The following is a 17,805-nucleotide window of genomic DNA, read 5'->3' as shown; positions in this document are numbered from 1 at the left end:
AGCCCTGGTACAGGAGTGTGTCTATGTCAAGGAACGGGGAGTCTGGAATGTGCAAAACGACACCATGTGGGCTGGCAGGAATCCCTGCCCTCTCTCGGCCTCAGCCTTCCCATCTGTGCAGTGGGTGCAGAGTTGGCTCGTTGACTACGAGCTCAGCCAGCTCCAAGCTCTGACCCTAAGTTTTATTTCCTCTCTTGCTCTGCCCTAACCTGCCACGTGGTGCTTCCCTCTCCATTTCCCCTCCCTGTGTACTACCGGGAAGGACCGAGAACCATGCTCTGGGATTCTTTGCCTCTGGCCTTGACCCAGCACCGGAAGGTGCGCCACTGAATGTTCCTTCTTTCCCCCACCCCATGGAGAGAAGCTCTCTGTCCCCAGAGCCAAGGATTACCCTGCTATGGGGCTGTGTTGAGACGTGGGCTTCCTCCTCCCCAGGGCTTGGTGGCCATCCCCGTCTCCACCTTCTACAGCGTGCCTCATCGGAAGATCTTTGACCGCTATATCCGCTTCTGTTTCGTGAAGGTAAAGGACGGGGTTTTTGAGGGGAAAGAGGGCCCCCCTCAAGCTCCCCGCGGCCCACTGGTGGTGTGGGGAGAGGGGCTGGACCGATCTGTGTTGGTGCAGGATGAGTCCACACTCCAGGCCATGGATGAGAAGCTGCAGAAATGGAAGAAGGAGCTCAGGCCCTGACACCACCTGCTCGGCCCTGCCCCACCTGGTTCCTGCGGGCTCTGCCAGGCTCTGCCTTTGTCCGGGTTTCAGCCATTCCCGGGTTGGGCGTATGGAGATGGGGCGGGGGGGGCTTCTCTGGGACACAGGATGTCCCCCCGGGCAGAGCCCTCTTTCTTGATCTCGGTGGATTCGGGAGCACTTTACTACAGTGCCTATATTCCTGTCCTGGTGGTGAGGTGTACCCGAGCCAGGCCTCTCCCTGCTCCTCCCTGGGTGGGGTGATACAGTCCTGGGCCCCCTCTGTATTTTTCCCAGTCTTGTCTGAGGCTCAGTGGACAGAGTCCAACAGGGTACTGGCCTTGAGTCCCAGCCCTGCCCTGGCCCCAGCCAAGGCTTTAGCATCCCTCTCTTTCCTTATTTAACCTTCACTTTGGGAAGCGGTCTCTAGGCTTGAGTCCTCAAGCCGGTACCTTTCACCCGTAATAAAGTTTTAAGTTATTTGGACCCTCATTTCCTGCTTCTCTCTGCTTCACACCCTGGTGCTGATCGACTTGGTCGGCATGGAAGGCACCTTGGGCACCTGGCTGGCTCAGTCAGCAGAGCATGTGATTCTTGATCTCCAAGTTGTGAATTCAAGCCCCACATTGGGCATGGAGCCTATTTAAAAATTAAAAAAAAAAAAAAATAGGAAGGCACCCAGTGAACCTTAGCTCCCAGCCCCTCTTTGTACAAATGTGTTTTGTGGAGTAAAACTGAGGCCCAGAGAAGGGCAGAGACTGGGGACTTGTCTGACATCACAGTTAGTTAGTCAAAACCAGTCAAAACCAGTTAGTCAAAACCTAGTTAAAACCAGGCCTGGAACCCAGGGCTCGGATGGTTGTGTGTCCCTGGGGTATGCGTGCATGTGTATGGGAGACAGGGGCCCCAGCTGAGTGTCTCACAGGGAAGATACAGTCCTACCCCACAGGGGTCAGAGTCCAGGGCAGGAGGGCCAGGGAGTTTAGACAGAAGGGGAAGGAAGTAGCTTCTTGTTTTGTACTCCTGTGTGCCAGGAGCCTAGATGCCCACCATCTCATCAAACAATCCTTCAGGACAGGAGTTACTTTCTGTATTTTACAAATGAGGAAGCCACGTTGGAGGTGATGTGAGTTGCCCAAAGCCATCGAGCTGGCAAAGGTAGAAGCGAATTTGCTCCCAGGCGTGGGCCTCTCGCTGGGAAGTCACGGTCATGGTAGCTCCCGAGTTCATTTGGAACTCTTGAAGCTGCATTACACGGCAGGCCCAGGTGTCTGCTCATGTGATACATGTATTCGTAATGGGAATGTATGATACAATAAAATGTACTTGGTGTTTGTCCTTGGTTCCTGGCACAGAGCTCCTGAAACCCTTGGAATTCCCTGAGAGATAGGACTCGTCCTTTGTTCGTAATTATTATTCATAATAAGCCCCTTTGACTATGTCTTTAGAGGGTCAGAACTTTCAATACTAACTCCTGAGGGAGGAGAAAGAGACCAAACATTGGGTTCAGTCACTTGGCCAATGATGTAATGAATCGTGCATACGGAATGAAACCCCACATAAAAACCCTGAATCAGTGAGGCTCAAGGAACTTCTGGGTTGGTGAACACGTCTGATGAGCTGGGAGGGGGGTACATCAGGAGAGAGCATGGAAGTTCTTCCTCCCCCAAGACCTTACTCTGTGTACCTCTTCCATTTGGCTGTTCCTGTGTTGTATCTGTTGTTTTGTTTTGTTTTTTATTTATTTTGTTTTTTTTTTTTAATTTTTTTTCAACGTTTATTTATTTTTGGGACAGAGAGAGACAGAGCATGAACGGGCGAGGGGCAGAGAGAGAGAGGGAGACACAGAATCTGAAACAGGCTCCAGGCTCCGAGCCATCAGCCCAGAGCCCGACGCGGGGCTCGAACTCCCGGACCGCGAGATCGTGACCTGGCTGAAGTCGGACGCTTAACCGACTGCGCCACCCACGCGCCCCTGTTTTGTTTTTTAAAGTAGGCTTCATGCCCAGTGCAGAGCCCAATGCGGGTCTGGAACTCACAACCCTGAGATTAAGACCTGAGCTGAGATCAAGAGTCAGATGATTTCTTTTTTAATTTTTTTTTTTTTTTTTTTTTTGAGAGAGAGAGAGGGAAGGGGCAGAGAGAGAGCAGGAGGGGTACTGAGGATCAGAAGTGGGCTCTGTGCTGACAGCAGACAGCTTGATGTGGGGCTCGCACTCACAAACCACAAGATCATGACCTGAGCAGAAGTCTGACGCTTAACGGACTGAGCCACCCAGGTGTCCCAACATTGTATCCTTTACAATGAAACCGTGACTGTTAAGTATAGCACCTTCCTGGGTGCTATGAATCATTTCAGGGAATTAACTGAACTCCAGGCAAATGGTGGAAATGCCCAAATTTGTAGTCATCCAAGCAGAAGTATGAGTAGCCTAGAGCCCCCACTTGCTGATGGCATTTGAAGTGGGGGGGGGGCATTCTTGTGGGACTGAGCCCTTAACCTATAGGATCTGCGCCCCCTCTGAGTACCTATTATCAGAATTGAATTGAAGAGTAGGACACCCACGTGGTGTCAGAGAATTGCTGCTGGAACACATTTTGAGCTAGGACATAATACACTTCCCTCCTTCTCCATCCAAGCTGTGGCTTCATAGTACTACCACAGTTCCAAAGTCAAGATCGTGACACAGAATACCAGCTCAGAGGCTCAGGCTTGGAGCCCCTTTGCACACACATAGCCTGACGGTAAGAAAGTCCCCAGTGGGGCAAACCCATGCATCTCACGGGGAGAACCATCCCAACCAAAGGTTCCATGTCTCACGAGCCAATCCAAAATCTGCCCAAAGCTGAAATCTGTGATTCTACAGAAGTTTGAGATCTTAGACTGAGTAACCTCGGCCAGCCTGAGGAGGCAGATCGGACTTAGACGCAGAACCAGAGGGTGGAGGGAGGAAATGGTAGAATAAACACAACCCGGGGCGCCTGGGTGGCTCAGTCGGTTGGGCGACGGACTTCGGCTCAGGTCATGATCTCACACTCCGTGAGTTTGAGCCCCGCATCGGGCTCTGTGCTGACAGCTCAGAGCCTGGAGCCTGTTTCAGATTCTGTGTCTCCCTCTCTCTCTGACCCTCCCCCGTTCATGCTCTGTCTCTCTATGTCTCAAAAATAAATAAACGTTGAATAAAAAAAAATTAAAAAAAAAAAGAATAAACACAACCCTTGTAATGTCAACACATACACTGAATTAGAAATTAGTCTTTCCTTGGGGCACCTGGCAAAACATACGACTCTTTTTTTCTTTTTTTAATGGTCTATTTAGTTTTGGGAGAGAGAGAGAGACAGAGCATGAGCAGGGGAGGGGCAGACAGAGAGGGAGACACAGAATCTGAAGCAGGCTCCAGGCTCCGAGCTGTCAGCACAGAGCCCAACGCAGGGCTCGACTTCGTGAACCGTGAGATCATGACCCAAGCTCAAGTGGGCCACTCAACCGACTGAGCCACCTAGGCGCCCCAAAACATACGCCTCTCCACATTGGGGGTGTGAGTTCAAGCCCCATGTTGGGCCTAGAGCTTACTTGAAAAATGAAACGGTGAGGGGCGCCTGGGTGGCTCAGTTGGTTAAGCGTCCGACTTTGGCTCAGGTCATGATCTCACAATCCGTGAGTTTGAGCCCTTCTGACAGCTCAGAGCCTGAAGCCTGCTTCGGATTCTGTGTCTCCCTCTCTCCGACCCTCCTCCGTTGATGCTCTGTCTCTCTCTGTCTCAAAAATAAATAAACATTAAAAAAAAAAATGAAACGGTGGAAGCAATCAAATGTCCTTCAAAAGAGGAATGGATAAACAAACTGTGGCGTATCCATGCAACGAAATGGTCTCCAGCAACAGAAAGAAATGAGTTATCAAGCCACGAGAAAACATGACAGAAACTGAAATGCATTTTGCCTCGTGTAAGGATGTCTGAGAAGGATACATACTTTCTGTTTCCAACTATTATGACATTCTAGAAAAGAAAACTATGGGGTGCCTGGGTGGCTCAGTTGGTTAAGTGTACGACTTCAGCTCAGGTCATGCATGATCTTATACTCTGTGAGTTCAAGCCCCGCGTCGGGCTCTGTGCTGACAGCTCGGAGCCTGGAGCCTGCTTCGGAGTCTGTGACTCCTTCTCTCTCTGTCCCTCCGCCTCTCACTCTGTCTCTCTTTCAAAAATAAATAAACATTAAAAAAAAATTTAAATATCACTTCTCGGCCTTTTGGCTAAGATCAAGTGTAAAAAAAATTAAAAAGAAAAAAAGAAAAGACAAAACTACAGAGACAGTAAAAAAGATTAGCAGTTGGGACACCTGGGTGGCTCAGTCAGCTAAGGGTCCCACTCTTTCTTGATTTGGGCTCAGATCATGATCTCACGGTTCATGGGTTTGAGCCCAGTGTCAGGTTCTGCATTGACAGTGTGGAGCCTGCTTGAGATTCTCTCTCACCCTCTCTCTCTGCCCCTCCCCAGCTCTCTCCTTCTCTCTCTCAAAAGAAATAAACATTAAAAAAAAAAAAAAAAAAAAAAAAGACTAGTGGTTGCCAGGGTCTTAGAGGAGGGTAAGTGGAACACAGGGTTTTTAGGGTAGTGAATTCATTTTGTTTGATACTGTGATGGTAGATATGTGACATTATGCCTTTGTCAAAACCTATAGAATGTACAACACAAACCTAAACTATGGACTTCAGTTAATAATATTATATCATTATTGGTTGATTAATTGTAATTAAGGTACACACTAATGCAAGATGTTAAAAATAGGGGGAGGGGTACCTGGGTGGCTCAGTCAGTTAAGCATCCAACTTTGGCTCAGGTCATGGTCTTGTGCTCTGTGAGTTCGAGTTCTGCGTCAGGCTCTGTGCTGATAGCTCAGAGCTGGGAGCTTGCTTTGGATTCTGTATCTCCCTCTCTGTGCCCTTCCCCCATGCGCGTGCACGCGCACGCGCTCTCTCGCTCGCTCGCTCTCTCTCTCTCAAAAGCAAATATTTAAAAAAATTGTTTTAAAATAGGGGGGAATGAGTGGTGGAGAAGGGTTATATGGGAACTCTGTACCATGTGCTCAATTTTTGGTAAATCTAAATTTGCTCTAAAAAATTAAGTCTCTCTTTTTTTTTCATTTATTTATTTTTGAGAGACAGAGACAGAGCACAAGTGTGGGAGGGGCAGAGAGAGAGGAGACAGAATCCCAAGCAGGCTCCACGGTCTGAGCTGTCAGCACAGAGCCCAAGGAGGGAGGAACCGTGAGCTCAGGACCTGAGCAGAAGTCGGCCACTTAACCAACTGAACCACTCCGAAGCCCCTAAAAAACTAAGTCTCTTATGGGTGCCCAGCTGGCTCATTCAGTAGAGCATTAGACCTCAGGTGGGGAGTACAAGCCCCACACTGGGCATAGGGCTTACTTAAAGAAATTAATAAACTAAAACACATTTTAACAAGTCTGTTAATTAAAAGAGAGTAGACGAATGAATCTATAAAAGAGTTGGATTAAATTATCTCCAAGGTCATTTCCAACTCTGACTCACACTCCAGCTCTGGGCCTCAGGGTCCCCAGGTAGAATAAAATCAAGATGAGTTTTGAGTGCCGCTCGTGCAGAAACGGCGGGCGACTCTCGAGCCGTCCACGGGTCCAGGACAACACTACACAACCTGCCCTTTGGACCCCGAGCCCTCCGCAACTGGCCCCCAGATCTCGGCCCCCAACTCACTGCGGGGGCTCATCCCAGCCCAAGCGCTCGCGGAGCAGGCAGAGGCCCGGGCCACGCCCCCGCGCGCCATTGGCTCTCCGATTGGGCGGCTGGGAGGAGGTGTGGCCGGAAGGGGTGAGTCTGGTTGGCGGGGCGGGGCCGACGGTGAGCGGCGAACATGGCGGAGCGTGTCAAGAAGAGGCCCTGCGGCCCGGTAGGTGGCGGGAGGTGCGGTCCCGGGCAGGACGGGGCGCGGGGGCGCGAGAACGAGCCGCGCGGGGGCCCGTGGCGGGGCAGTGCCGTGTTTCCCGTTCCCTGCTTGTCGCTGACCCGAGGCCGGAAGCCCCGAGGTGCCGCATGTTCGTGGCCGCGTGCGCCCCTGCCTGGATGAGCACCCAGGGTGGGTGCAGGGCCCGGACAGCGTCAGGTAACCCAGGTAACTCGAGTCCTTTCGTGGCGTATCGCTTCTGACTCCCAGAGTGACAGCAGGCAGGTTCTTTTTCCCTGAGCCTGTTTCGTCTTCTCTCCGTTGACACCTCATTCAACAACTTGTTGGATGCTATGTGCCAGACCTGGTATTAGGCCCTAGAGTATAGCGGGTCCCTTCCCCCCGACGCTCTCCCTAGGGTGGCAGTGGGGGGGGGGGGGTGCCTCACCACCCCCATTTTACAGGCAGGGGGCAACTTCGGAGCAGAAAGTTGCACCCCCCCCCCCCCCCCCCCAGTTGTGATCATTCAGCCTCACTCCTATACCTCTTCCCGTTTCTTCTCCAGGGTGAACATGGCCAAAGGGTCGAGTGGCGAAAATGGAAGCAACAGAGTAAGTAAGGGGGCTGGGTGGGGGCTGGGTGGGTGGGGTGGCGGGGGATCCACTGAACCTTGCCCAATGCCACTCCAGCAGTGCACTGCTGAACCCTGTGGAGAGCCACCAGGTCTGTCCGCTCTGGGTCCCACAGCACCCAAAATGGGAAAGAAGGGGCCAGAAGCCCATATGGCTCCTCTGGCTGCTCACTAAACAGCGCTGGAGAGCCCAGGCTGAGCCCTACTGAGACGGCACCATCTCCCGGACTGCTCCGCGTCGCTCTCCCTCCAAGCCCTCTCCCCGCCACCAATCCAGATGTCCTCTCATCCAGAGAAAGAGGAGAAAAAGAAGTGGAAGGACCTCAAGCTGATGAAAAAACTGGAGCGGCAGCGGGCCCAGGAAGAACAGGCGAAGCGCCAGCAGGAAGAAGAGGCTGCTGCACAGAGGGAGGACCAAGGTGAGCAGGCTGGGTCCTGGGCAGGGCAGCCAGTGCCCTATCTGGGAGGGGCCTTAGAGACCAGTGGGTGTAGACGTCCTGATGGAGAAACTGAGGCCCAGAGACTGGGAGAGACCCGGAAAACTGAGTCCCAACCTTCTACTTAGGTAGGTTTAAATCCTGTGGAGAGAAAGTGTCACATATCATAACTTTCTATCTCCAGAACTCATCATCATCATGACGGTGGTTTTTCACTTTTTTATCGAGCACTTTGTGTGCTTTAATTTAGTTTTTCATTTACTTATTTTTATTTTACTTTATTTATTTATTTATTTATTTATTTAATTTTTTAAAAGTAAGGTCTATGCTCAATGTGGGGCTTGATCTTACCACCCTGATATCAAGAGTTGCATGCTCTACTGACTAAGCCAGCCAGGCGTCCTTTATTTTGATTTTATAATAGAATTTGGGAGTTTTTTTGGGGGGAGAGGGGGTGTCTGGGTGGCTCAGTCAGTGGAGCATCAGTTGACTCTTGGTTGCGTTTTGGTCACGATCTCACGATCTGTGAGGGCTCTGCGCTGACAGCGTAGAGCCTGCTTGGGATTCTCTCTGTCCCTCTTGCTCTGCCCCTCCCCCCTCATGCTCGTGCTCTCTTTCTCTCTCTCAAAATGAACATTTTTAAAAAAGAAACGATTTCTTTAAAAAAGGATTTGTCTTTTTATATCATTAAATAACAGCTGCTCAAAACAATCTCCCTTCCTGGGGCACCTGGGTGGTTCAGTCAGTTAAGCATCTGACTCTTGGTTTCAGCTCAGGTCGTGATCTCACGGTTCGTGGGATCGAGCCCCACATCTGTGCTGTGAGCACAGAGCCTGCCTGGGATTTTCTCTCTCTCTGCCCCTGCCCTGCTCTTGTGCAAGCTCACTCTCTCTCTTTCTCAAGGTAAATGAACTTAAAAATAAAATCTCCCTCCCCACAAAAATATAGACAACTAGTTGGGGCGCCTGGGTGGCGCAGTCGGTTAAGCGTCCGACTTCAGCCAGGTCACGATCTCGCGGTCCGGGAGTTCGAGCCCCGCGTCGGGCTCTGGGCTGATGGCTCAGAGCCTGGAGCCTGTTTCCGATTCTGTGTCTCCCTCTCTCTCTGCCCCTCCCCCGTTCATGCTCTGTCTCTCTCTGTCCCAAAAATAAAAATAAACGTTGAAAAAAAAAAATTAAAAAAATATATATATAGACAACTAGAAAGAAGAAAGAAAAAATTCCAGCAAACGTTGCAGTGAAAGTTTCTCCAGATATTATGTTGTACCCACTTATACATATGCAGAGAAGATACAGATACAGTTTTATAAAGTGAGACCACTTTATCCGTGAGCTTCTGGACCTGGTTTTTCTCATCCCACATTGAACCCTGGGTGTCCTTGCACATCGGTACATCTGGATCTACCCTAACAAATTGTGTCTTTTCTCCTCATCTAGACCCGAACCTCAGGAGGGTTAGGGCATCATAACCTCTAAGCCCATTGGTGACCAGTGGTGACGGTGACAGTGGAGACAGAAACTGAGCATGTCAGCTGTTTTACACACCGGGGAAGCCCTTCATGGGTGTTCCCTCCTGTGGCTCCCATTGGACGACTGCGGGAGGGAAAGTATGGTGGTCCCTCTAGAGCTAGACAGCCTGAACCCAGATCTCGCTGTCTTGCTTTTTGTGTGACCTTGGGCCACATGTTTGACCTCTTTGGGCCACAGGTTCTCCATGTCTCGATGGGTATCATGGTAATACTCTTTAGGGTTACTGGGTAAATGCACACATATAAAGATGCTAATAATAGCTCTCTTTATTATCCCCATTTGACAGCTGGAAACGGAGGCGGTAAGGGGCGGAGCCAACCTATGAACTTAGGCCAATGTCTCTAACCACTCCCCAGTCTTACCCAGGGGTGTGTCCTGCTCATGGGAGCCTTGGAGACCGCTGGGTCCGTTTTCTTCTTGGGGAGATTAAGGCTTGGAAAGGGGAGTTGGATCTGATTTGCTGACCTCAAAATTCCTCCCAGAGGGAAAGTTCTCTAACTCTGAGCCCTGGGTTTAGAGGAAGTGAAGGGAGAGCACAGCCCTGGCCCCTCTGACCACGAACAACCCTCCCCTGCCCAGGTCGGCCTTACACCCTGAGCGTGGCCCTGCCAGGCTCCATCCTGGACAACGCCCAGTCACCGGAGCTTCGCACCTACCTGGCTGGCCAGATTGCCAGAGCCTGCACCATCTTCTGTGTGGATGAGATTGTGGTGTTTGATGAAGAAGGCCAAGATGCCAAGTGAGGAGCCATCCAACAGGGCACCCGGGCTCAGGGAGGAGGGAGGGGCTGCTAGGACTGGCTTTGCTGCATTCTTTTTGCCTCCTGCTTGCCTGGGCTGAGAAATGTCTGAAATGCCCCCAGTGAATCTGGCGGGAAGAGTCGCAAAGCAGGGGACCACAGAGGTCAGACTGGGTGGAGGAGCTCTCGAAGGGAGGGCAGTAGGCTCTGGAAGGCCTGTCTTTCTCTCTCCAGGACTGTGGAGGGTGAATTCAGGGGCGTTGGCAAGAAGGGGCAGGCGTGCGTGCAGCTGGCCCGGATCCTGCAGTACCTGGAGTGTCCGCAGTAAGGGGGTGAAGGGCAGACCGGCCTGCGCGTGGTGGGGTGGGGCAGGGTGGTGAAGGTGCAGGTCAGGCAGGAGGTGGCCTCCCCTGGGAACTTTCTGAGATCTGCGTTCTTTGCTAGGTACCTAAGAAAGGCGTTCTTCCCCAAGCACCAGGATCTCCAGTTTGCAGGTAAGGCCGGAGTGGGGGCTGACCCCCATTTCCCATGGATCACCCCCCAGACCCCGAGAAATTGCTGTGCCGGTGGGAGAACGGGCCCAGGCAGGGCAAGGCCTGTGCGTGGTGGCAAGCGGCGGGTCTGTGGCAGGCCTGAGGCTTGGAACTCCACACCACCGTGTGATTTTGCACCCCTTCTACCCACAGGGCTTCTGAACCCCTTGGACAGCCCTCACCACGTGCGTCAGGATGAGGAATCCGAGTTCAGAGAAGGCATCGTGGTGGACCGGCCCACCCGGCCAGGCCACGGGTCCTTTGTCAACTGTGGCATGAAGAAGGTAGGAATTGGGAGGGTGGGCTGAGACATACATTGGGGACATACCCTGGCTATGGAAGGCAGTGGGGAGCCCTGGGCCCAGGCATCTGTGCCTGGTCTTCCTCCACGGATGCAGGTTTCGGCCAGAGAAGTGCCCCGCAACAGGGCTCAGTAGATCAAGCCAGGAACAGAGCGACTGTTTCTTGAAAACTAAATGAACAGGAGATAGTTCTCATGCTCAAGCCCAACCCAGCCCAACCCTGCAGCAGCGAGTCCAGAATCCCTCTGGGGCAGCTCCAGCGAGGATGCAGACCCACCCTGGGCCGCCTGGCTACGCTCAATTCTCCCGGAGTCAGAGGCAGAAACACTTCCATGTGTGGGGTCCCCTCTCCCCACAAAAAGAGCAGACCAGGATGACCCAGACCCTGACCACAGACGAAAGGAGAAAACACGAGAAGCGTCTAAAGGGAAAGAAAGTGCCCCGTGTCCTGAATTCGGAATTGGCATGAGACGCAGACATCACTTGCTCTCCATCACATCTCCCATTTACCTCATGCCCGGCCCTGGGCAGTATAGCAGTAGCTGCTGTTTATGGAGAGTTTCCTGATTGACAGATGAAGAGAGCGAGGCTCAGAGAGGCAATGTGGCCCGTTCAAACTGCTACAGCCAGTAAGTGGCATGGCCACTTCTGTTCAAAGCAAAGACTGGGATCTCATCTCACGAAACACTGCCTACTCTGTGCCAGGCCCAGAGCATTCATCTCTGCCCAGTGCCCTGGGCATCTTGCACGAATGGTCTCTTGTGAGCAGGTCTGGCGCAGGTGTCAGAGAAAGGGGATGGAGGTTGACCTGGACCCCTTAGGTACCTGGCCAGCCCCTGCCCCCATTTCCTCACATCGGGGAGAGCAGTGACCCCTGCTGGTCCGGTGGGGAATAGCACCCATTTCTCCTGGCTTCTCCCTAGGAGGTGAAGATTGACAAGAACTTGGAGCCTGGACTTCGGGTGACCGTGCAGCTGAACCAGAAGCAGCTCCCAGGTATCTTCCCAGCTTGGCCAGCATTTGGGCTCGGAGCCACCTCCTTCCACCTCCTTGTCCCTCACCCCATCTTCACAGCCTCTCCGCTTCATCTGCAGAAAGCAAGACCTACCGGGGGAAAGTCGTGTCTTCGCAGGACCCTCGCACCAAAGCCGGTCTCTACTGGGGCTACACAGTCCGGCTGGCTTCCTGCCTCAGTAAGGACGGAGTTTCCTCGTTTGAATATGTGGCCTCTCTCTGGGAGGCTACAGAGAGCCTTGCCTGACCCAAAAGGCAGACTAGGGGCTTTGTCCTACCACCTTACTGTGTGACCTTAGGCAAATGCCTTTCCTTCTCTGGGCCTCCGTCTCCCTGAGTGCGCTGCCTGGAATATTGCAAAGGACCTCTGAGAGAAAGGATTGTGATCGATTAGTAATGTCTGCCGTGGGGCTGGAAATAGGGCATAAGGACAGATAGGAGTTCTGAGAGCTCCTTCCTCCCCACCCTCCACTTGGTTTCCCAGTCTAGCACAGGCATGGTCTCCTGGACTTCCCAGGAACAGTGGAGGGCCTGGGTGTGCCTCCGGTGCCTGAGTCCCCTTCTCCATCCCTCCCCCAGGTATACATATACACATAGCTAAGTGGCTATGTGGGTCTCTCCCCCAGGTGCCGTGTTTGCTGAGGCTCCCTTCCAGGACGGGTATGACCTGACCATTGGGACATCAGAGAGAGGCTCAGATGTGGCGTCTGCCCAGCTTCCCAGCTTCAGGTGGGTATAGCCTGGGGCAGGGGCCGGGGAAGGAGGAACGAGCTGGAAACAGTCGGGGGGGGGGGGGGTGGGTGATGTGCAGAGCTCTACGGGCTGAGCCCCTACTGCATACCAGGAGGTGGGGACTGAGTGCTCTGGGGAGCTGCATGCAGTGTGGCCTCAGCGAGCAGTCACTGATCCCCTCTTATGGGCACAGGCATGCTCTCGTGGTGTTCGGGGGCCTCCAGGGGCTGGAAGCTGGAGTAGACGCGGACCCCAACCTGGAGGTGGCCGAACCCAGCGTCCTCTTTGATCTGTATGTCAACACGTGCCCCGGCCAGGGCAGCCGCACCATCCGCACCGAGGTGAGCCCGTCTGCCTCCCCGCTGTAGCCCCAGGCCGTCCTCCAGGTTCTGCCACCAGCCAGGGGTGTGTCCAACGGGAGTGCGGCTCTCCCCCGCCCACCCTGCTCAAGGCTGTCCAGAGCCAGCCTGCCCTGGAGATGGGTTCCTCACTGCCTCAGTCTCTGACCACAGCAGATTCCAGCAGGGACCGCGTATGAGTGAGCAGGGAGTCAAGAACCCTGGGTGCTCGTGGCCCTCCAGCTGCTCCCAGGCTGGGTGACCCAGGAGACCCTGGCCACCCCCACCCTGGGCCTCGGTTTCCCCAGCTGTACTCTTTGTGTTGCACTTCCTCACGCGTGACGGTGGTGGGCAGGGCGGTCCTTCCCACTGGGCCTCTCTGGCACCTCAGTCCTGTGGGGCGCAGTGTGTAGCTAGCTCTGGGAGCCTCAGTCCTGAGCATTCGTGGAACCCGTGGGCCTGCTTGTGAGGCCAGCACAGGCAGCACACTGTAGGCACTTGGCTTCCATTACTGTCAAAGGGTGGGGAGTACACAGGTGGACTGCCCCAGTCTGTCCCCAGGGGTCCTGCAGGGGCCACACCCTCCCAGCAGGAACCCCCCACACCCACCCTGTACCAGGGGCTGAGAACTGCCTGTCGCCTCCGCTAATCCTGACCCTGGGAGGCAGGTATTATTCTGACCATCCTCTCTTTAGAGGGAGACACTGAGGAACAGAGAGGCAAGGCCCTTCCCTGGTGGGGGGATGCAGCCAGCTGGGGTCAGATCAGCAGGGTGAAGCTGAGCCTGCTCTGAACTTCCTCAGGGCTCTGCTGAGGGCAGCAGGCCCTGGGGGGTTGGGCACTGCGAGGCTGGGGGCTGGGCTCCCTCCAGCCCCCCGGGCCCCAGCCTGTTGCTTTCCTCTCCAGGAAGCCATCCTCATTTCCCTGGCCGCCCTGCAGCCTGGCCTCACCCAGGCGGGGGCCCGTCAGGCCTACGACAGCAAAGCAGCAGCAGGGAAGCCAGAGGTTCCTGGGGTTCCCCCGGGACAGACGCAGCCATGACTTGTCTCCAGAAATCACCACCTTTAATGCAGCCCCGCCCCCGCAGTCTGGCAGGGCTGTGGCCTTCACTTGCTGCCTGCAGTGACGGCCTTTAGGCTGCCTGCCCGTGCCAGAATATTTGGCACGAAGAGCAGCCCCGAGGCCCGCTCAATGCTCTCGATGGGCACCAGGAAGCGCTCCAGCGGAACCGCCTCGTCCACGGGAGCGTTGGGCATCACGTAGGAGCGGAGTTCGATTTGCCCGCCTGCGGCCTCCAGGATCAGCACCTTGAAGAAGTGGGTGGGCACCGCCACGTGGTTCTTCCCGATGACCTGATACTTCACATAGGACTTCCCGTCAGCCTCCGTCCTGCGGGCAGAGCCGGGCACACATGGCCTTTCAGGGCTCCCAGGGCGTCTGGTCGGACCCACGGCTGCTGCCCTGACCTGACTTCCAACTTGTGTCAGCCTGTAGGACTGCCACCTCAGCGCGAGGCTTCCGTGCCCTTCTTGGCTCCCCAGGAGGCTGGGATCTCCCTGCAGGGTGAACACTCTCCTACCCTGTTTTCCTCGTGCCCAGCACTGGGTCAGGCAGGACGGGTGACAGCAGTAAACGTTACTCAGAGAATCGGGCCTTGTGGACATTCACCTTCACTCCTGCAGACACATGCTTACACTCTACCTACCCCTGTGGAGGGCGAGCACCAAGTGGGCAAGGCCCATGAGCCCTGAATCCCCTGTGCCAGCACAGGCACTGGTGTCCGGAACACTGGCCGGGTGACTTCCGGTCTTCCCCATGTCAGCAGGCCGTCGAAGGCACTTGCAGTGACCATCCCCCCCCCGCCCCTTGATTCCTAAGCAACCACGAGGTAGGTAGTGGCTATTACAGGAGAGGATATTGAAGTCACTTGCCCACTCCTCTAGAGATCAGGTGATAGGCCCTGGATTCCTTTTCAGGCCTGTGGGCCTTGCCATAACCTTTTGCCTCTATCTCGATCTTCAGTACGCCAGGAAAATCACTGAGCATGCCCAGAAGAGCTCAGTCCCTTCCACCTGGGAGGCAGGGCTACAGAGGGCCCAGAGTGGAGGCTCAGGGTCAGGGAGAGGGAGTTCTAACCCTGGCTCCAGGGTGAGGAGGGTGAGGAGGATTGTTCCAAGCAGAGGAGACCGAAGGCAAGAGCCTGACCTGACGAAGACTTTTCTATCTGGGTAGAATGGAGTCGGGTGCGCATGGCAAGAGGTGAGGTAGGAGAGAGGAACAGAGGCAGATTTGGGGCCTGGTGCCATGCACAGAGGAGACACGGTCTAGGTGGGTACCCAACAGGTCTCTGGCTGTAGAAGTGGAATTAGGGGGCCTAAAGTAGGGAACGGACAGGCTTGTGAAGAAACCAGATAACGTGACCTGGCACTGAGTGTGGACCCAGGGGCTGAGGCAAGCCTGAATGGTGAGAGTGGCAGGAAGGGGCCTCTAGGGAACGGGAGGCCCTGGCATCCCCAGCCCCCACTCCAGCTCTAGCCTTACCTGGGCAGGAAGAGCGGCCCTGTGCACACATAGACATTTTGGTAGGTGCGGGTCAAGCTGCGGCTGTACTTTTCCAGGTTGTTCCAAGCATTCTGGTTGAGGTGGGGCACCTGGTTGGAGACGTGGGGCTCAGAGGCTGGGGCTGGGGCCCTTCCCCCACTGTCAGGGGGCGGGAACTGACACCAGGCTGGGACAGTCCAGCGGGGAGTGGGGTGGGCAAGCATGCTGAGGAAAATGAGGTTCAAGGAAGGAGAGATTCCTTGAGGCCACCTGGCCATGAGGGTGGAGCCAGAGAGAGCTGGGGGGGGGGGGGTGCCAGCCTGCCCCCGTCTGGAATGGGACAACCAGCATCCCAGGATCAGAAATGCTTCTCAGCTGCAAAGGGCTCTGCTAAGGAAAGGGGCACTTCTCCCTCTTCAGAGAAACAAGCCTCCGGGCCAGTCCCCAGGGGCTCGTGGGAAGGCCAGTTCTCCAACCCCACCCGCTCCTTTGCCAGTTTGAACCACATGCAAAGCCTGGCTGGAAGTCATGGATTGCTCCTGACTCCCTCCCTTGAGCTCTCCAATGTCCTAAATGAGCAGGGGACTGCGGCCCTAAAAGAGCAGAAGTCAGAAGGGAGGCTCAGACCCCAGGGGCTTCAGGCAGAGCCCCAGGTCAAGTCTCCAGGCCCCGCTGGGAACAGGCTTAGAGGCAGGGCACACAGTGACTGCTAACCGCTGACTATGCTAGTTATTTTCCTTAGACTCCTGTAAGGCTGGCAGGGTAGGGACAATGGCTGAAAACCCAGGTTCCTCCAGACAGACTGCCAGGGTCTCCTGCTGTGTGACAGTGGGCCAGTCGCTTTGCCTCTCTGTGCTTCAGTTCCCTCATTACAGATAGTACTGCTTGCCATGGACCAGGAAGCATGCTCAATACTCTTGTTTGCACTGTCTTCGGTTCCTCGGCGCTACTGCGAGAAAACCGAAGCCCAGGGAGGTGCCCAGAGGCCCACAGTTAGGGTCAGACTGCAGAGCGGGTGCTGAGCGCCCCCGTGCTCGGTGCCTCCCGCCTGGGGCGCGCGGGGTGAGCAGCCAGGCGCCCGAGCCGAGCGCGGGTCGGGGCGCTGGCGCTACCTGGGGCGCGACGTTGCTCAGGTAGAAGGTGTCGTCCATGGCCTTCTGGCTCCAGCGGTGGTTGGCGGCGGCGGCGAGGTGGCCGCGGTCGAAGCCGCTGCCGCGGTAGTCGGCGTTGGTGGCGCGGTGGTACGCGTGCACCGAGTCGTCCTCGCGGAAGTCGCACGAGCGGCGGTCGCCGTCGCCGCAGAGCCGCTCGGGCCGCAGCTGCTCGACCACCCAGAGCGCGCAGCGGGTGCGCGGGTCGTAGCACAGCACGTACGACTCGCGGCTCTTGAGCTGCGCCAGCCCCGGCAGCCCGTACTTGGCCAGCTCGCCGGGGCCGCCGCCCGCCGGGGTCCCGGGCTTCGCGGGCACCGCGGGCAGCTCGGCCGCCGCCGCCACGGGCAGCACGGGCAGCCGGCCCAGGAGCCCCGGCGCCGCCCTCGCGTCCGCCCGCCGCCGCCACCGCCAGCCCTCGGCCGCCGCGCCCAGCCCCGCGCCCAGCGCCAGGGTCAGGCCGGCCCGCAGCGCCCGCATGGCGGGGAGCGCGGCCCGCGGCGCACGGGGCACCCCGCGACCTCCGGCGGCCGACCCGCGAGCCTCTTAAAGGGGCCGCGCCGGCCTGCGGGGCCCACGGCGGGGCCGGGTAGGGGCGTGAGGGAGGGGTGCGATGCCCGTCGCGTCCACTCACAAACGTTTCGAGGAACAGGGGACCCCAACAGAGCGGGCCAGACCGGCGCGTAGCGTAAGTCCCGGCGTCCTTTCTTTGCCCTTTTAAGACGCGCACAGGAGGGGGGGGGCGGGTGGTGGTGGCACGTGTCACCTCTCCCCTGGCTCGCGACTGGCTGCCGCCGCCCGGCTCCGCCCCGCCCCGCCCCCCCCCGCCCCGGGCTGCCTCGAGGGACCCTCCTCCGCGCGAGCCGCGGGAGCTCCCACTTAGCGCCTAGGAAGTGTCCGGCAGCTTCCATCGCGAAGTGACTTAATCTTCAAGAGAGGAAGCTACCTAGTTGGCAGAACAAGGAAACAGGGCCATGACCCCAGGTCTGCCTGACACCAAAACCTACCCTCCCAACCATTACACCGTAAGTCAGGAGTCCTAGGACACTGGCGAGTGTTTTAACAGCCCGGGACAGGACAAGGATCAGGCGGCTGACGCTAACTGCTGGTTGGAACAGAAACTGGTGATTCCCGAGGGCAGTTTGTATGTATAAACGCCTTAAAAAGGCTCATACCTTTCAACCCACTTAGAGGACGGAGCTGGGGAAATGAACGGGGAGTGCAAGGAGTTTAAACAGGAAAACTTCCCC

The 17,805-nt window shown here is 55.8% G+C and overlaps 3 protein-coding genes across 7 annotated transcripts in view; 2 read left to right on the top strand and 1 right to left on the bottom strand.

The window, feature by feature from the left end:
- KYAT1 (kynurenine aminotransferase 1) overlaps positions 1 to 1,180 on the top strand; it is a 35,294-nt gene extending 34,114 nt beyond the window's left edge. For all 5 annotated transcript variants that reach the window (XM_043566131.1, XM_043566133.1, XM_043566132.1 and 2 more), the window contains 2 exons: positions 436 to 522; positions 625 to 1,180. In XM_043566131.1, the coding sequence (XP_043422066.1) occupies positions 436 to 522; positions 625 to 690 (153 nt within the window). In that variant the 3' untranslated portion in view covers positions 691 to 1,180. The remainder of the gene's footprint in view (positions 1 to 435; positions 523 to 624) is intronic.
- Positions 1,181 to 6,523: 5,343 nt separating this feature from the next.
- On the top strand, positions 6,524 to 14,510 carry SPOUT1 (SPOUT domain containing methyltransferase 1). The gene is made up of 12 exons (XM_043566119.1): positions 6,524 to 6,614; positions 7,174 to 7,219; positions 7,533 to 7,658; positions 9,785 to 9,944; positions 10,179 to 10,268; positions 10,389 to 10,438; positions 10,631 to 10,761; positions 11,703 to 11,775; positions 11,874 to 11,972; positions 12,420 to 12,522; positions 12,719 to 12,866; positions 13,770 to 14,510. The coding sequence occupies exons 1-12, from the start codon at positions 6,579 to 6,581 to the stop codon at positions 13,902 to 13,904; spliced, it is 1,197 nt and encodes a 398-aa protein (XP_043422054.1). The 5' UTR covers positions 6,524 to 6,578; the 3' UTR covers positions 13,905 to 14,510.
- ENDOG (endonuclease G) lies at positions 13,911 to 17,288 on the bottom strand. Its single transcript, XM_043566120.1, has 3 exons — positions 16,517 to 17,288; positions 15,405 to 15,514; positions 13,911 to 14,252 (listed from the first exon to the last, which is right to left on the bottom strand). Exons 1-3 carry the CDS (start codon positions 17,033 to 17,035, stop codon positions 13,970 to 13,972), a joined length of 912 nt encoding a protein of 303 aa, XP_043422055.1. The 5' UTR covers positions 17,036 to 17,288; the 3' UTR covers positions 13,911 to 13,969.
- Positions 17,289 to 17,805: the final 517 nt, after the last annotated feature.

Source organism: Prionailurus bengalensis, chromosome D4 (genome assembly GCF_016509475.1).
Source record: "Prionailurus bengalensis isolate Pbe53 chromosome D4, Fcat_Pben_1.1_paternal_pri, whole genome shotgun sequence".
Taxonomy (NCBI): Eukaryota; Metazoa; Chordata; class Mammalia; order Carnivora; family Felidae; genus Prionailurus; species Prionailurus bengalensis.
Note: the sequence above shows the minus strand (reverse complement) of the source record. Positions and strands in the feature narration are given on the sequence as shown.